At 49.6% G+C, this 17,101-nt stretch overlaps 6 protein-coding genes across 6 annotated transcripts; 4 read left to right on the top strand and 2 right to left on the bottom strand.

Moving 5' to 3' along the window:
• Positions 1-343: 343 nt before the first annotated feature.
• Positions 344-2,887, top strand: EJ05DRAFT_444518 (Adaptor protein complex beta subunit; the record flags this gene model as incomplete). Its single annotated transcript, XM_033742126.1, has 7 exons — positions 344-420; positions 478-498; positions 547-678; positions 726-1,363; positions 1,412-1,980; positions 2,030-2,206; positions 2,258-2,887. The coding sequence occupies 7 exons, from the start codon at positions 344-346 to the stop codon at positions 2,885-2,887; spliced, it is 2,244 nt and encodes a 747-aa protein (XP_033596187.1).
• Positions 2,888-3,011: 124 nt separating this feature from the next.
• On the bottom strand, positions 3,012-5,475 carry EJ05DRAFT_170338 (LACT-domain-containing protein). Its single transcript, XM_033739500.1, has 3 exons — positions 4,936-5,475; positions 3,448-4,861; positions 3,012-3,386 (listed from the first exon to the last, which is right to left on the bottom strand). The coding sequence occupies exons 1-3, from the start codon at positions 5,302-5,304 to the stop codon at positions 3,136-3,138; spliced, it is 2,034 nt and encodes a 677-aa protein (XP_033596186.1). The 5' UTR covers positions 5,305-5,475; the 3' UTR covers positions 3,012-3,135.
• EJ05DRAFT_480208 (acyl-CoA N-acyltransferase) lies at positions 5,475-6,680 on the top strand. Its single transcript, XM_033744829.1, has 2 exons — positions 5,475-5,824; positions 5,882-6,680. The coding sequence occupies exons 1-2, from the start codon at positions 5,648-5,650 to the stop codon at positions 6,272-6,274; spliced, it is 570 nt and encodes a 189-aa protein (XP_033596185.1). The 5' UTR covers positions 5,475-5,647; the 3' UTR covers positions 6,275-6,680.
• On the bottom strand, positions 6,677-10,387 carry EJ05DRAFT_469933 (calcium-transporting ATPase). The gene is made up of 4 exons (XM_033742924.1): positions 10,087-10,387; positions 8,832-10,020; positions 7,424-8,773; positions 6,677-7,372 (listed from the first exon to the last, which is right to left on the bottom strand). Exons 1-4 carry the CDS (start codon positions 10,231-10,233, stop codon positions 6,828-6,830), a joined length of 3,231 nt encoding a protein of 1,076 aa, XP_033596184.1. The 5' UTR covers positions 10,234-10,387; the 3' UTR covers positions 6,677-6,827.
• Positions 10,388-10,951: 564 nt separating this feature from the next.
• Positions 10,952-13,527, top strand: EJ05DRAFT_514674 (uncharacterized protein). Its single transcript, XM_033748549.1, has 2 exons — positions 10,952-11,520; positions 11,575-13,527. Exons 1-2 carry the CDS (start codon positions 11,257-11,259, stop codon positions 13,117-13,119), a joined length of 1,809 nt encoding a protein of 602 aa, XP_033596183.1. The 5' UTR covers positions 10,952-11,256; the 3' UTR covers positions 13,120-13,527.
• Positions 13,528-13,700: 173 nt separating this feature from the next.
• EJ05DRAFT_444634 (translation factor) lies at positions 13,701-15,089 on the top strand (the record flags this gene model as incomplete). The annotated part of the gene is made up of 2 exons (XM_033742133.1): positions 13,701-14,661; positions 14,851-15,089. 2 exons carry the CDS (start codon positions 13,701-13,703, stop codon positions 15,087-15,089), a joined length of 1,200 nt encoding a protein of 399 aa, XP_033596182.1.
• Between the last annotated feature and the right edge of the window lie 2,012 nt (positions 15,090-17,101).

Here is a 17,101-nt window from a genome sequence, read left to right as displayed (position 1 = left end):
TTGTGCGCATCCATGTTCGTTGTAATTGCGGCGATCTCGGTGGTTAGCCACCATCTAGCACACACCACTAATGAATCCATCCATCCATGCCAAGACTTACACACCTCGACTGCTAGAACAACTTGCCAATCCACAGCTATACTCCTCAACGCGATCCACCACAAAGGCCGAAGGCATCGTCACTGCTACCTACCCTCGCGCAATACCTCTATTGTAGCTGCACTGACTAGACTTGAGCCTCACCGTCAGGGCCTGTTCAAGTCCAGGCGCCCACAACTTGCCGCCGGCCGTCACTTTATGAGTGCGGGCAGCAGGCTCGTCAGTTCTACTGACCTTAGTAGACATGGCGGTCAACAGAATAAGAGGGGCCTTCGCGGTACCGCGAAAAGGAGAGACTTTTGAATTGAGAGCCGGTTTAGTGTGAGTTTAGATACCATTGAACTATTCAGGAGATCATAAGCTGACGATAATGCGCAGTTCACAATATGCCTGGGAACGGTAAGGACAACTACAATCGCATTACGTACATAAGCTTAGACCTTTCAGTAAGGAGTCAATCCAGAAGACGATCATGTCCATGACTTTGGGCAAGGATGTATCTGCTCTCTTTCCGGATGTCCTCAAGAACATTGCGACTGGCGACCTGGACCAGAAGAAGCTTGTATATTTGTACCTCATGTAAGTTGTACTATGTTCACGAAGTATAGTTTCTCATTTTTTCTCAGGAACTATGCCAAATCACATCCTGACCTCTGCATTCTCGCCGTCAATACATTTGTACAAGATGCTGAAGACCCTAATCCTTTGATCCGCGCGTTGGCTATAAGAACGATGGGATGTATTCGGGTTGACAAGATGGTCGACTACATGGAGGAACCGTTGCGGAAAACCTTACGAGACGAGTCCCCATACGTGCGAAAGACAGCTGCAATCTGCGTCGCGAAGTTATATGATCTGAATCCGTCCATGTGCCTGGAGAATGGCTTCCTGGAGACGTTGCAAGAGTTGATAGGCGATCCGAACCCTATGGTAGTGGCGAACTCCGTCACTGCTTTGGTTGAGATCAACGAAGCGTCACCAGAGACCAAGGCATTCAAGATTACTCCGCATACCTTGAAGAAACTGCTCATGGCACTGAACGAGTGTACTGAATGGGGCCGTGTGACCATACTGACCACCCTTGCTGATTATCATGCCGCGGATGTCAAAGAATCGGAGCACATTTGCGAGCGAGTGTCACCACAATTCCAACACGTCAATCCTAGTGTTGTTTTGGCCGCAATCAAGGTAGTCTTCCTGCACATGCGATATGTCGGTCAAGAATTGGCTCAATCGTATCTCAAGAAGATGGCACCTCCGTTAGGTCAGTTCACTGCTTTAGAGGTAGTTCTCAAATACTAATGACATTTAGTCACTCTGGTATCATCACAGCCAGAGGTCCAATACGTTGCACTACGTAACATCGATCTCCTGTTACAAAAACAGCCTAACATCCTTAGCAAGGAGATGCGAGTTTTCTTCTGCAAATACAACGACCCGCCCTATCTGAAACTTGCGAAGCTTGAGATTATGGTACGAATAGCAAACGATAAGAATGTTGACCAACTACTAGCTGAACTAAAAGAATATGCTATGGAGGTAGATATGGATTTCGTGCGCCGCGGCGTTAAAGCCATCGGTCAAGTGGCGATCAAGATCGAAAGCGCGAGCGAGAAATGTGTCAACACATTACTAGACCTTATTGCCACTAAGGTCAATTACGTTGTCCAGGAGGCTATTGTTGTTATCAAGGACATCTTCAGGAAGTACCCCGGTTATGAAGGCATAATACCCACGCTCTGTCAGTGCATTGATGAATTGGATGAACCCAATGCTAGAGGCGCGTTGATCTGGATTGTCGGTGAATATGCCGAGAAAATTAGCAATGCCGAAGAGATTTTATCGGGTTTCGTTGATGCCTTCAACGAGGAATTCACTCAGGTATATATTGTACTTGTACTACTAGTATCCGTCGCTAATCTCTCTCTAGACTCAATTGCAAATCCTTACTGCTGTGGTGAAACTTTTCCTAAAGAAGCCTGAACAATCTCAGGCATTGGTGCAATCAGTCCTTAAATCAGCGACAGAAAAGAATGATAATCCAGACATTCGGGATCGAGCATACGTATATTGGCGACTGCTATCCAGTGACCCCCAAATAGCAAAGGTAGGTGCTCCACTATGGTGGTCATTTGGCCTAGGTTCTGACCTGATGCAGAACATTATCCTCGCCGAAAAGCCTCCAATACAGTCCACCATTCCATCTCTACCACAAGCTCTCCTTGACTCACTCCTTCTCGAAATCTCAACTCTCGCCTCGGTCTACCAGAAACCACCTGAGTCCTTCTTGGGCCAAGGTCGCTTCGGCGCCGAAGCCATGCAAAAAGCTGCCATTGAAGAACAACGTCAAGAAGCCCGTGACAACCCTATAGCTGCTGCGGCTGCAGCTGCTGCAGTTGCTGGGGGCTCAGTCGCGCCACAGTCCAATATCGAGAATCTGCTAGATATTGATTTCGACGGCGCAGCCCCGGCAAGCATGCAAAAGGAGCCCTCAGCAGGGTCGAGTGGCTTGGAAGGTCTAGCAGGCACACCGCAGAGAGTAGAAAGTCCAGCAGTGAATGCGCCGGCGAATGCGAAGGCGAATATGGGCAACATGGACGATCTAATGGGCCTATTCAGCAATGGAAACCAAGGACCTGCCGCGCAAAGTCAGAGTGTAGGCGGGGATGATCTGATGAATGGTTTCGAAAGCCTCAACATGGGAGCAGGGAACCAGCCATCACCCCCTCAGCAACAGCAGCAACAGGGAGGCAAGAAGACGAATGAGGATTTGCTGGGTCTGTTCTAGGTCTGGCAGCGGATAGAGCAGGCCTTTAAGCGAGACAAGCAGTATGTAAATGCAAATACCAAGCCATGAGCACATTCTCGCTCCAATATATGATTTATATGGCTGTATTTACGTGCGCCGGTATATATCTAATCCGTCTATGTTAAACTGGTATCATAAAGCTTCATCACCCGAGCGACCTTCGCAGGCAGATCTTAATTAGAAAACACCCCTCCTGTATCAGTTAGTCGTTACAGCACCCTTTCCTTTCAGGCCGGTATCTTTGGGCCAGAGTCAACCGTCGGCTCAGGACTCGGTAGTGGCTTGTTCTTCCGATCTACAGGTTCTGGTTCTGGCCTGTTATCTGGGCCCTCGTCGTCATCATATATCTTCACTCTAGCGGCATACTCGCGGATGTTGGAGACGATGTGGTCCTCTGCTATCATCTCGCCTCGCCCGCCTGCGATGCGCAAGATGAGGTCGTTCAAAGACGAGCGGCCGAGAATGTCCACGTGGTCCCCTTTGTGTGTGTGTTAGCAAGTAAACATTCCACGCATCAGCGATGCAGGGAAATCACATACCCGTATTCGGCCCACCGCGCGGACTGAACCGATCAGGCTCATGCGGCATCTCGTACACCCTGATCTTTGCGCCAGCCGGGTTGTATCGCTTCATGTTCCAGCCCTTTGTGCACATGTATCCACTGCTCAGCAGGTTGACTGTGCCGTCGCCCTCGCCCATGATAATGCCATGATCGATGCTTTTGTCGGGGTCGTTGTATGCTGTGTCGATAGTAACATTGATCTTGGTCAGCGCATCGCCGTCATTGCGGTAATAGTATATGCGCTCCGTGGGCTTGCCGACACCATAGAAGCAGTAGATCTTGAGGGATGGAGCTAGCGGGAGGCGGGTTTCGAGGGGATTGATCCATTTCGAGGGGTCTAGTTGGTTTTGCTCGACTTCGTGGCGGGTATGGGCGACGCCGTGGGAGTATGAGGTCTGGATCATCTTCTTGTACCACTCCTCGGTGTGGTTAAAAAGGTAAGGAAGAGATTCCGAGACAGTGAGATTGTGCGACGGCGTTCCAGTCTGGTTCAGGTCGCGGAAGTTGAGGAAGCGGCCAAATGACTGTGATTGTCCTGGTTGGTCGTCAGGGGCCCATGTTGAGTTACCCCAGACCGCGTCGCCTCCGATGGGTAGCATAGAGGATATTCCAGGCATGGCGCGGAAAAGCTCAGCGCGTTCAGCGCGGGAGAGAAACTTCTCAAGCCCGTAGACTGCGAAGGCATTGAGTTGTGCGGTATCTTTCATCTCTCCTGAGAGGACAGCGGGCAGGCCTTTTACTGCGCCAAGCATGCAACCAGAGATATTGATCCAGGAGTCAACATAAGCATCCACCCAGCCTGGGCCGCCGTTGCCATAGCCTTCGGCCTCTACCCAGTGGAAGAAGTAGTATAGGACTTGGGAACCCATGCTGTGTGACAAAAGGACCACCTTCTTATTGGACAAGCGTACACCTATTTCAATGTGCGTCTTTAGTCGTGTGAAGTACTGGTCCCTGGTCTCGTAATTTAAATATGACATTCGCCAGTCATAAGCCGCAGTGAACGCGTTCGTCGGATCGTATCCAATAGTAGCCAGATTCTCCAGAATCTTGTTCCATATCCAGTATCCAGTAATAAAGAAGTCCGTTGCATCGAATCCCTGAGCCGCACGAAGCTTGACGCCTGGAGGGTCCATCCCAGTCTCTTTGTCCAGCATTATATGTTTCTTCCAGCCAGCCTTATCCAGAACAAGTGCTCTCATCATGCTCCAACTGCCCCATAACCTCTTTCGAAAGTATTGCCGGGAGTCTGTCTCAGTACCCCAACTTTCGAGACCAGTTGAAATGACTCCTGGTATCATAATAACGGGGTGTGTGGCCTTTATGCCTTCTGTCTGGGCGTGCAGTCCTACAGCGAAGGAGTCGTAGCTGACGGCTTCCCGTTCGTGTTTCTATAGTTTCCCATCAGCACCATTCTCTAGTCTAAACGTGCTTATCATGCTAGTGGTCTTATATATACACTCACCTGCAGCTCTCTAGCGTCGCTAATCAGACCCGCAGGAAGGACGTCCATAATGCTATCAAGACTCAAATCTTTAAAAGGTTCCATATCAAGCATATCCTGATTTCCTGCAAAGAAAGCTGCACTCGCCAAACCAAATATCCCTCCCAGCCCAAATATCCAGAAGTTCCTTCTCTTGCTTCCCTTGGCCTTCTTTGCCTTCTCCACATGTTTCGTTAGCTTTTCCAGCTGCTTTGCAGGAATCGCACGGAGGTCCTCTGCGACATTAGGATCTTTAGACTCGATGTTGCGCATGGGACTGGCATCTCGAGATACGTCGGTGGAAGAGGTGGGTGACGGGTCGCCGAGCAGACGCCGGCGGAGAGACGACATTACCGCGGCATGGATTTGTTCCGTTCAAGCGTATGAAGGGTGTAGATTCTATATATATATAGTTCTGCGTGTTTCGTTGCACACCAAGTTTAACGAGCTGTGTTGCGACAAGCTCCCCATCTGTCGTCACTTTCACATGCCAGTTAGCGCCCCACTAGCTATCCATGTATGAACATTGTAGCGTGACTGCATCGCACAAGCCAGGCTTTGATGGATCGCCAGCAAGGATATCGGTCGCGCTTCTCAAAGTGGGACAACAAGCTTGCAAGAAGGTCCCTACGATTCCTTGGATGGTGAGCATCGCCCATGTCGCCCACAGGAAATCTCTTCTCGTCCCTTAGACATGACGGAGAGCAACTCGCCTGCCACCGATAACCTTCGCTACCTCCAGTACGACATATCCAAAGAAGAGGAATATCTGCCTTCGATCCGCGCCTTGATAGGCAAGGATCTCTCTGAACCATATAGTATTTATGTGTATCGGTACTTCCTAAATCAATGGGGTGATCTTTGTTTTATGGTATGTTGGCGCACGTATACGAGCGCGCTAAAAACTGATTTTCTTCACCTGTATAAGACCCTTGACCCCTCTTCTGTCCTTATCGGAGTCATTGTCTCCAAACTCGAACCTCATCGCAGCGGCACCTTCCGTGGCTACATCGCCATGCTGGCCGTAGTGGACAAGTATCGAGGGCAAGGCATAGCGACCAAGCTTGTGAGGATGGCCATTGATGCAATGAAAGAGCGCAACGCCGACGAGATAGTCCTGGAGACCGAAACCGATAACGCTGCATCGCTAAAACTATACGAGAGGCTCGGATTCCTGAGGAGTAAGAAGTTGCATAGGTATTACTTGAATGGGAATACGGCGTACCGATTGATATTGTACTTGAAGCCAGGAACAGGGCTGAAGAGACCTGAACGTGACGAAGCGGGGATGGCCGCTGTGACCGATGAAATGTACGGGTGAGACTCGTAGGTCCAGACCGGCTATGATACGCAGAAGAGAATGGTTTAAGACGGAACAAAAGACCTGACCTTCGTATAGAACCCACATGAGGCTCCACATGAGGCTTCGAAGCTGAGCACAAGTTCCACTTCTATTACTCAAGGATGTACCTTATGAGCCTGGTCGCGTATAAGAAATGACAAAATAAGGGAATGGCCCCTGGTTTGTCGTGGGTATGAGATCCTATCTCTCGCATTGTTAGGTCCAAGGGATGCACCTGGAGTAAGTCTAATGTACAACTTAAGTCATCATTTCTCGCAGGAAAGAATGGACAGGCTCGATTACAAAGCCGAGCATACAAAATGACAGTACCATAATATAGCGCGATTAGATTAGCTTGAGCTGCGTTCTATACATGATTCTACCATGATGATTTCCGTAAGGAATGTAGGAAAAGTGTGTCCAATGCTTGGGCGTAGTAGTCTCATACTGCGCCTCATGAAGTTGATAAAAATGGCTCTGATCATATCTACACATTTATTGCCACGCTAAGAGTACAACCTCCTTCCCATCTTTATACACTCGTACTATATCCTCCTGGCAACCCTCTCCCCATTTTCCATCGTACATACCACTTCCTTCCTTCGTCCGCCCAAAATACACAACTCGCGGTCAACAACAAGCCGATGATATCAAACAGGCCCAATGCTTCCGTCTGGAAAACCCTCTGTAGCGGTGGGAAATACACGACCAGACCTTGCCCTAATAAGCTTCCAGCGACTGCAATATTGAACATTTTGTTTCCAAATATGTCGATTTCGCCACGTAGAACAGACTTGGACTCCGATCGGCAAGTCAAAGCATTGAACATGTCGAAGAGTACGAAGCACGTGAAGGTCATGGTAGTATCGCGTGCAGTGATCTCATGCTCGGCGGCCATTGCGCGGATATAGGTGAAAAGAGTACCAAGCATGATGATCGATGCAGACTGGAGCACACGGCGAATAAGAGGTGGCGTGAGAACGCGAGCAGTCTTTGAGCGCGGAGGACGAGACATTACAGCTGGATCGACAGGCTCGACACCAAGAGATTGTGCGGGAGGTCCATCCATTAAGATATCTAGACGGGATTAGCAGATTCTCTTCAAAGCAACGCGCTACCGAGACATACTTATCCATAGGATTTGCATAGCATTGAGTGGGTTCGGGAGCCCGAGAACGGTGCTGATGAGTACGAGACTGAGGGCAGCAGCACTGGTACTCAGCTGGAACGTGAGAAAATTCTGAATGTTATAGAAGATACCTTTACCCTCTTCTATGGCGTTGAGTATCGTTGAGAAGTCATCGTCTGTAAGGATCATGTCCGCCGCCTCCTTGGCTACGTCTGTACCCAGTTTTCCCATAGAGATACCAATGTCAGCTTTTTTAAGTGCCGGAGCGTCGTTGACGCCGTCACCAGTCATAGCCACCACGTCTCCACGCCTTTGAAGAGCGCGTACGATCTTCAATTTGTGCTCAGGGCTAGTCCTTGCAAATATTGAGGTACAAGATATAGCTTGAGCGAGCTCCTCGTCGTTCATCTTGTCTAGCTGGTCTCCTCGAAGAACAGGACTACCAAGTGTGGAGTTCATGTTGAGATGCATGCCGAGTTTCTTCGCAATCGCGACGGCAGTCGTCTCTGCGTCGCCTGTAATCATGATGACCTTGACTCCCCCAGCTACCAGCCGGCGAATTGATTTATCGACGCCTTTCCGAGGCGGATCACTCATGCCGACTAAGCCCGCAAAGGCAAGTCCACGATAGAGATCTTCGTCGTTAGGCAACTCCCCAAGACTATGCGGGCTACGATCTCCACGATTATGATGGGGAGTTCCGCTACCACTTCTTACAGAGAGAGTCGATGCGTTACTTCTGGCATAGCTTCGAAGTGGACCACTGGCAAATCCGAGCACTCTCAGTCCGTCTTGTGCCATGGCCTCAGCAGCCTGTAGAGCCTCCTTCCGCCGCGGCTCATCCAGGACAACTTCGCGACCAGCTGCCGTAATATACGTGTCGCATCGATCCAGTACTCTCTCGATGGCGCCCTTGATGTAGGCGACGTCTTTATTGGGCGCATCTGGCACAGAGCTGCTGTTGATGACTACGCCCATCCATTTCCGTTCAGAGCTAAAAGGGGTCTCATTTCGCCTCACACCGAGGCGTTCTCTAACATCCTCCTCTCCAAAGGTATCGAGAAGATCCAGCAATGCTACATCAGTCGGCTGCCCGGCCCATCGACTCTTGGCGTTCGAGACATCGTCACCCATTGTCGAGGACAACACCGAGGCACTAGATGCTGTAGCAACGCTGTCTGCGCGAGAGCTGAAGATACGCGCGTTGTTAACAATGTTACCAATCCTAAGGATCGTTTTGGTAGCAAGGTCAAGATCTGTCGAGCCTTGTTTTTGACACACATCTGCGGGAGTTCGCTCGTCGAAGTGCCACAACTTCGTCACTGTCATGTGGTTTGTGGTCAGTGTGCCTAGTATCTGTCAGGTCATCATGCGGTGAGGTTCAGCTCCAACGCAGCTTTCACATACCAGTTTTATCGCTACAAACTACGTTGACTGACCCTAGTGTCTCAACACTTGGCAATCTGCGAACAATAGCATCTCTCTTGGACATGCGGAGAACTCCAAGCGCCAGCGTCACCGTCACGATGATAGGTAGTCCTTCAGGTATCGCTGCCACAGCCAAAGAAACACCTATTTGAAACATCTCGAGGAACGGCCATCCTCGCCAAAGCCCCAAAAGCATAATGAACGCGATGATGCCAAAAGACATGTAGCTGAGCTCTTTTCCGAGCCGGTCCATGGATAGCTGTAGGGGTGTTCGAGGGCTTTCTATTTCCTGGAGAGACGCTGAGATTGCACCAAACTCGGTATTCCCACCTGTACCGATTACAATCCCTTGCCCATGTCCAGACCGTACAAGGGTACCCATGAATGCGATGTTAGTTTGGTCATTTAGTCGTATATCGGCACCAACAGTGCCAGCGGCAGGGGAGTCGTAAAGGGGTGACGAATTCCCCAAGTTTGTATGATGAGCTGCGAGCTGCGAAAGTGTGACATTGTCTGGAGTCTTAGTTACTGGTTCATTCTCTCCAGTCAGATTCGATTCGTCCAGAGACAGCCCGGCAGCTCGGGTAATGCGAATATCGGCCGGTATGCGGTCTCCAGTAGAGAAAAGGACGAGATCACCAGGAACCAGATGTGAAGCCGGGATTGTGGATGCAGAGGCCTCTGCCTGTTCCAATTCTTGCAATAGGGGCAATTGTGCCTCTGGAGTTCCGTTGGCTGCCGAGCTTGGTGCACCGGCAGATCGAGGTGCTGATGTTCCCTCCTCTGCAGGATTCGAATTTCCTCGTATAACATGTGCAGCATGGGGTACCAATTGACTTAAAGCTTCCAGCGACTTCTCCGATCTATACTCTTGAATGAATCCCACAGTCACTACTATGGTAACAGCGGCTCCTATACTAATAGCATCTTCCAAATTTCCCATCAGTAAAGACACAGCAGCGGAGCCAAGAAGGAGAAGTATCAGGGTTTCTTTGAACTGTTTCAAAAATCGTAGCCACAATGGCTCGGGTTCATCATGAGGCAACTCATTGAGACCATAGTCGTGAAGCCGACGTGTCGCCTCGGAGGGCGCAAGGCCATGTGTCAATGAGGAGGAGAACCGTGATACGGTGGCTTCGGAGGAGAGGATCGAAAATGATGCTGTTATCTGGCGTTTGCAACCTAGTCATTAATCACTTGATCTGACACATGGGCGCATGGGCTCAAACTGTACCGAAGATGAAGTTTTGACGCGCGCTCTGCTCGACGATCGTGAGCTGGTCGGCGAGCCTGGCCGCGACAAAACTGTAGGCGGTTGTAGTTTACTGGAGCTTGGAGGGGCATGGTATAATGGCAAGGCAGGCGTCGAAGCTCTTGACATGTTTTCATGACCCAGGGCGAGGAAGAGACAGGATCCCAGGAAGTCGGGGCTTGGAAAAAGAGAATCTGCGGTCAAACGCTCATCCTAGCATGACAAAGATCTACCAATACCAAAGTAGAAAGTCTTGGGAAGACCCTAAGAAGAATTAGAGAAGGAAGTATAATTGACTGATATGCGACGTCTCCGTATAACAGATGTGCCCTGGCCAGGCCGACCAGCCGGTAGCGCTAAAGCCGCATTGAGCAAGGGTAATGAAAGAGTGCAGTCTGCGCTGTCGATTTAATTATCTTCAAGACAATACAGTCCGGATCTGCCGTTGTGGTTCGTCTGTTGAGGTATAAACGTTTCAATCTAACGCATGAGTTCATTGAGTCGTGCTTAACTAGGTACGTTGACTATATATGAATTATACCAGCAGATTGCGTGGCAGATTTATGACAAGTTCATGAATAGTGCAGGACTACAACTTCGTATGAGAAAATACGGTCGTACACTGGATATAATGCGCGTCAAGCTCAGTCATCTTCTTTTCATTCTGCTCCACCATCAATGTCAGACGCGTATTTCCTCACGAAGAATGGAATTATAGCAGGGGGCATCAGGCATCACTAAGGGTTGAACCTTGCCAAGGTGGAAGAAGCCTGCATTTGCTTAGTCACGAGGGGCGCAAGTTTCTGGAATCCCCAGCCTCACCCAACCACAGGTAGAGCGCATTGGCAATCGCAACCTCTTGCCATCCACAACTCATCGCGCATTCGCAGCGTATCCATATCAATTGTGCGCATCGCAACATCGTGTATCATCATTAACTTGACCGCTGCCGACGACTAGCTGCGACCTTTGCGCACTCCTCTGCCTTCTGGGGCTCGTTGCGCTCGTCGGCCTAGTCGCGTCACCATTCCAAAACAAACGCGGCTACCCACCTCTCCTAGCACCAACTACGCGCCTCCATACCCTCCTACCTTCGAGCCAAACATCGTTCCACGTCTTTCTCCACGGTCGCAACACTAATTGGTAGCAATAATGTTTTACTCAGAGGATTTGCTTTCCAGGACTGGCCCTCTGGCCAAAGTCTGGCTTGCCTCAAATATCGAGCGCAAGTTGACCAAAAGCAATGTCCTGCAAATGGACATTGGCAAGGACGTCAATTTCATTCTGCAGACCGATACAAATCCAATGGCTTTACGCTTGACAGGTCAACTACTTCTCGGTGTAGTCAGAATCTACAGCCGAAAAGCGCGTTATCTATACGACGACTGCAATGAAGCCATAGTGAAGATCAACATGGTGAGGCTCAGCAGTGACCGAAGCCATGTATTGTCTGGCTAATCAAATGTTCAGGCGTTCAAACCCGGCAACGTGGACCTTGCGCTGAATCAATCAGCAACCGCCAACGCGGCTGCTCTAACACTCGAAGACAAGATCACCATAAATGACCTTTTTGCACCAATACCTGATCCTGACATGTTGTTGTCGACTCAGCCAACCCTCGATTTTGGTGTAGACAATACTATTATGACGTTCGACGATAGCCAGCTGCCTCCTGGTACCATCGAACGAGCGCGCCGCGACGGAGGCATGCTACTTGATGATGACGATGACGACCTTGGGATCGATATGACTGACGGGGATATGAGCATCGAGAAAGGGCGAGACGCGCCCCCTGTCAGGTCTGCTGAAGAAGAATTTGGTGGAGCCTCGAAGCTCCTAGATGATGCGGATGATCTTAACATCAACTTTGACGATCCATTTGAGCAGCAAGATCCTGTACCTGACGTATCCGCGAATCTCGGTGATATCGACATGCCGGATGTTTTTGATGCTGGTCAACTCAACGACGAAGGGACAGGCCGAGCGCGAGAAAGCCTCTCTCCTTTATCATCAATCAACTCGGAGGTCGAGCGAGAATTGGAAGAGCACGCACAAGAAGATCATCAAAATCAAACAACAACCTTCGAGCCTTCTGCAGAGGAGGAGGAAGAAGAGGAGGAAGAGACGATTATAGTACCACAGCAAGCGAAGAAGCGGAAACTCCTACATCCAGATACCGACACAGAGCTTCGTGCTAGCTATATCAAAGCCATGCAAGATGATCGGTCTAAGATCCTCAAAGCCCCACAATATCTCCCCCGCGATCCTTTACTCCTGGCATTGATGAACATGCAAAAGAACGGCCAATTCGTTTCGAGCATTCTTGGCGAAGGTCGTAGTCTTGGCTGGGCTCCTGAACTCAGGGGAATTCTCTCTTTGGAAGTCGTCCGCAGGTCAGGCGATCTGAAGCGGAAGAGAGACAGCGGCATCGCGGATGTTGACCCAGAAGAAGCAGAAGAAGTACCCCAGATCGAACTAGAAGAAGAGGAAGATGATCTAGAAGCGCCGCCCCGACCTCTTGATATCGGAGACGAGAGCGTTCTTGCGCGGGACCCGTCTATTCATGAGATACCTGCGCAAGATGATCTTGCTATCCCAGAGACCGAGGAGTACACCGCTCTCCCTGACAATTTCGACGAAACGGCAATGCCATTGATCCATCCGGCAGATAGCGGACCCGTTTCTCTAGCCACTAAGCACGCAGTACATATGCTCCGTGAACAATTTGGAGAAGAGGCACAAACGAGTGCATCAGCGCGGCAAAAGAACAGCGTACTATTTCAGAACATGGTTCCCGAGAAGACCACCACGAGGGCAGACGCAACAAAGATGTTTTTCGAGTGTCTGGTTCTTGCGACCAAAGACGCAGTCAAGATTGAACAAAAGTCCAACAATCTTGGGGGCCCTCTCCGCATACGAGCCAAACGAGGCCTCTGGGGTGCATGGGCAGAAACTCAGGCTGGAGGAGAGATCGCGACACAGCAAGAGGCACAGGCTGTCTCTATGGAGTCATGAACGCTATCTTTGAAGGAGTCTGGAGTTCTTATGATTGAGTGGCATTTCACCGGCTTGAATAGCAACATCTGGAGAATGCTACATGATACCACGCGCCTTATTCTTGGTGGCGCAATTGTGGACAAGCGAATCTGTTACCGTCGATACTTCTCTAGGGTAGTGCACAAATTCTGATAGGCGATAGTCAGGATATTGGCATTATTATGTGTAGGCCCTGCAGGGTGTTTTGGAAATATGAAGAATTGGCCCCGGGGACGATAGTATTTTGGCGTCGAGTGTACCTTATGAATATTAGTCCATGTGCCAAAGCACATATGCTACCTTGTCTATGATAGTGGCATGAAAGCGAGAGACCAACGGCCACGAAACCCCATATTCGCAGACCTGTAAACGGTTGTAATATATCACGTGATATCTCGCCTCTTCTGAGTCACAAGTGAATTTTCTTGTACCCCATCCATGATAATGATATGATCTACAAAAATGCAATCAGAGCGTCACACAGCTTATCTAGACTCGTCAGGCAGACGATAGCCAAGCTAAGTCGCGTGCGCCGAATACCTCCGTCAACTTTCGTCATGATGAATGATGAACACGAGCATAGGAGCTTGGTGGAAGGAGTCAAAGGAGATGCCAAGACCAAAATTGTACCAGTCAATGTATCGTCAGTTGGACGCATAATTACTTCCGGGCGACAGAGCTCAGTTCTGGACGATTGGGAGATCAAATGGAATGATGGCTCCACTGACCTTCACAGGCTTCAAAATGCCGCTTCACAGGTTAGGCAGTCTGATATACCAGTCGCATTCCCCACTGAGACTGTCTATGGCCTTGGTGCCGATGCGACGAGGAGCGAAGCGGTACGTGGCATATTTGCTGCGAAGAATCGACCAGTCGACAATCCACTCATAGTACATTTTCACTCACTCAGTCAGCTGAGGAGGTTCCTCCCTTCAAGTACGGATGGCACTTCGGATCCTATCCCTGCGATATATAAACCGCTGATCGAAAACTTCTGGCCTGGTCCTCTGACGATTATACTACCCACTCGCGATGATGGTGCTCTGGCGTCTGAAGTTACAGCTGGATTAAAGACCTTTGGCGCTCGTATTCCTCGATCTTTCCTTGCCCTGGCACTTCTCAAGCTTGCAGATGTACCCATGGCGGCACCGTCTGCAAATGCATCTACAAAGCCTTCTCCGACGACTGCCGAACATGTCTTGGAAGACCTCGATGGACGTATACACACCATTCTCGATGGTGGTCCATGCTCTGTCGGAGTAGAGAGCACCGTGGTAGATGGCTTGAGCAGCCCACCAGCGATCCTGCGACCCGGTGGTGTGACTATTGAGCAGCTCAGAACCTGTGCCGGATGGGAAGATATAGTGGTTGGATACAAAGACAGCGCTACAATTGATGGTACTGCACCTCGAGCACCAGGGATGAAGTATAGGCATTATTCACCCAAAGCACCAGTACTGCTTTACGAAGCTGGCACAACACAGCCTTCTCAAGAAGAGCTGCTCAAGGCTACACGAAAAGGTTCAAAGCTCGGGATTATGAAAAGCATGATCTGGACGTCATATTCGAAATCCGGAGTGCAGACCGGAGACCCGGCGCCCAGTATTAAAATACAAGCAGAAACCACTCTGAGAGTCAGGGTATCCTCTGATTCTAAGATGAACTCATCGCAAACACTGGAAAACCTTCTGGACACCCTTCCGCCAGAAGACACACTTACTTGCTGCCGATACCCATTACCCTTGGAATCCACTATCGAAATCTTGGAGGTCGACCTAGGGAACACTCCTGAATCAATTGCGCGTGGACTCTTTTCTGCATTGCGCTTGCTGGACAGAAATGGCGTTGATACAATCTTCCTAGAGGGCATAGATGACACCTCGGGCGGTGAACTTGCAGCGGCAGTCATGAATCGTGTCAGGAAAGCAGCGGAAGTTGCTGTACGCTGACTGTAATACTGGAACTGCAAAGCATTAAAAAATTCATGTATGATAAGAGCGGAAAATTAGCATGTTCTATTTGAGGTATACCCGATTAGAGGTTTTGGAACTGATAAAACACTTTCTGCCTGCAGGACGGCGTGGGAACAAGGGTTCGTTTGTGTTGCAGATTTTCCTGTCTCTGATGATGTTCTCAGGCGTGTTTGACTGCTCACACAACAATCTCCTGGTGAAAATACATGCCATACCGTTCTCGGCTATGCGCACGAAGAATTATTACGGGCATCTCTTGATCTAGTCTTGAGGAGGGGCAAGCTTGACTTCGCCGAGCATGGTAGCCCTCGATTTCCTGATTCGGCGATACCTACCCGAGGACGGCGACCAAACACTGGTCTTATATATCCAACGTTACAACACCCTCGTCCCGACTTATTCACATCACGAACCGTCACATCCTGCGATTTATCTCTGGGTCAAGTAGCTTCTTGCTTTCAGTCCATTCCTCAACGCTCGAACTATCGAAGAGATATCCTTGTTTACCTCATCCTATAAAACAACCTACACAAACTCAGCTTCGACCTCATCGCATCATGTGCATGAAATCAACCTGCGATACCTGCCGTATGTCTCGCATGTGTCTTAACTCACGACAAATAGCTAACTATATACCAGACAAGTCCACCTGGTGGGGTTGTGGCAATCACATTCAGTCGGTCTTGTCCAGCATCCCTGAGTCTGACTGGTGCATCTGTTCTCCCAAAGTCGAAAAGGATGGCAAAAAGTACCCGCCCAAGGGAAATTCTGCGGATTGACTCCGTGCGCTCTCGTTCTGGAATTGGTGGGGTGGGACTAATTCCGGTTCGGTGTCAGAGCAAAATCGATCAAGATGAGTGTTATAGGCGTGGCGGCGTTGAATGTGCTGAAGGTGCATGCATATGAACAGGTGTATGGCGGCTGCAAATTGTTATAATGAGCTGTTCTTGACTGGGGAGTTTGGCTGAAATATGCATCTTGAGTTGGGAGTACTAGTCATGTCTGTGGCAAAGCTACCTTCGTGAAAGTACTTTCCAATCATTATCACTGTCGATACAGCCTTCTCATCAAGGAGGGACCATGAATGAATAAGATTCTCAAACAAAAGTTCCAAACGTACCCTCTTGCAAACCTGTCATTCCGTCACCTCAATACAGCAAAGTCGACTACAGCTTTGATTGGTCTTTCATGAAGGCTCCCAAGGTTGGTAGGCTGAGCAAGGCTACGAAACCCCAAACCAAGTAGTCGGACTCGGGCCGCTGCACAACCATGGGACTTGAATGGATACAATTGATCTGATTCGGGTTCCAGCAGTGTCCCCAGCGATGAGTTCACGGGTCCAGGAATAGCCCGACTTCTCCGCCACGTCCTAGTGGGTCCTGCTTAAACGCAACATAATATTGAACTCTTGCGCACGCAGCTACAAAGAAGTAAAGAATCCAATAGAGCACACGAAATGCGCTGTTGGAACCCCACGCTGAGGGTACTAGGATAGGGGTTAAACATAAGATATCCTTAGCCCAGCGACGATGGCTGTCCGTACGGCTATGTTTCGGATTCTTATCTCTTGCAGGCAGGCTAGACAGGTACCTGCAGACCCTCCACACGATGGTTCAAGGCATAGACCTGTTTCATTGTAGGGTGGTAGCAAAGACGACAACCAAAAGACTGCAGAGCGGAATGACACCAGCAAAATGAAGGACAAGAACGGCGTCCAATCATATTGTGGGAATAATTATGCCGAAGAAACAAGGCCGCCTTGCCAAAATGTTCGGAATATATCGTTCTCATGCGCTTGAAAGTGTTCAAGGTCATCGAGCATCCATATATGAAGACTATTGACGCGCATGGTGCCTGGAGGTCGATCTGGTCTGGTCTCGGATAGAAGGGCTTGTCTTGTCTTTCTCTCAACATCCATTGTGTAAACCAATACCTACATACCCTACGCCGTGGCCTTACGCTAACCCCAATGGCAGCGGCCCCTTCGC

The sequence above is a fragment of the Pseudovirgaria hyperparasitica genome, assembly GCF_010093815.1.
Source record: "Pseudovirgaria hyperparasitica strain CBS 121739 unplaced genomic scaffold EJ05scaffold_19, whole genome shotgun sequence".
Classification (NCBI taxonomy): domain Eukaryota; kingdom Fungi; phylum Ascomycota; class Dothideomycetes; order Acrospermales; family Acrospermaceae; genus Pseudovirgaria; species Pseudovirgaria hyperparasitica.
Note: the sequence above shows the minus strand (reverse complement) of the source record. Positions and strands in the feature narration are given on the sequence as shown.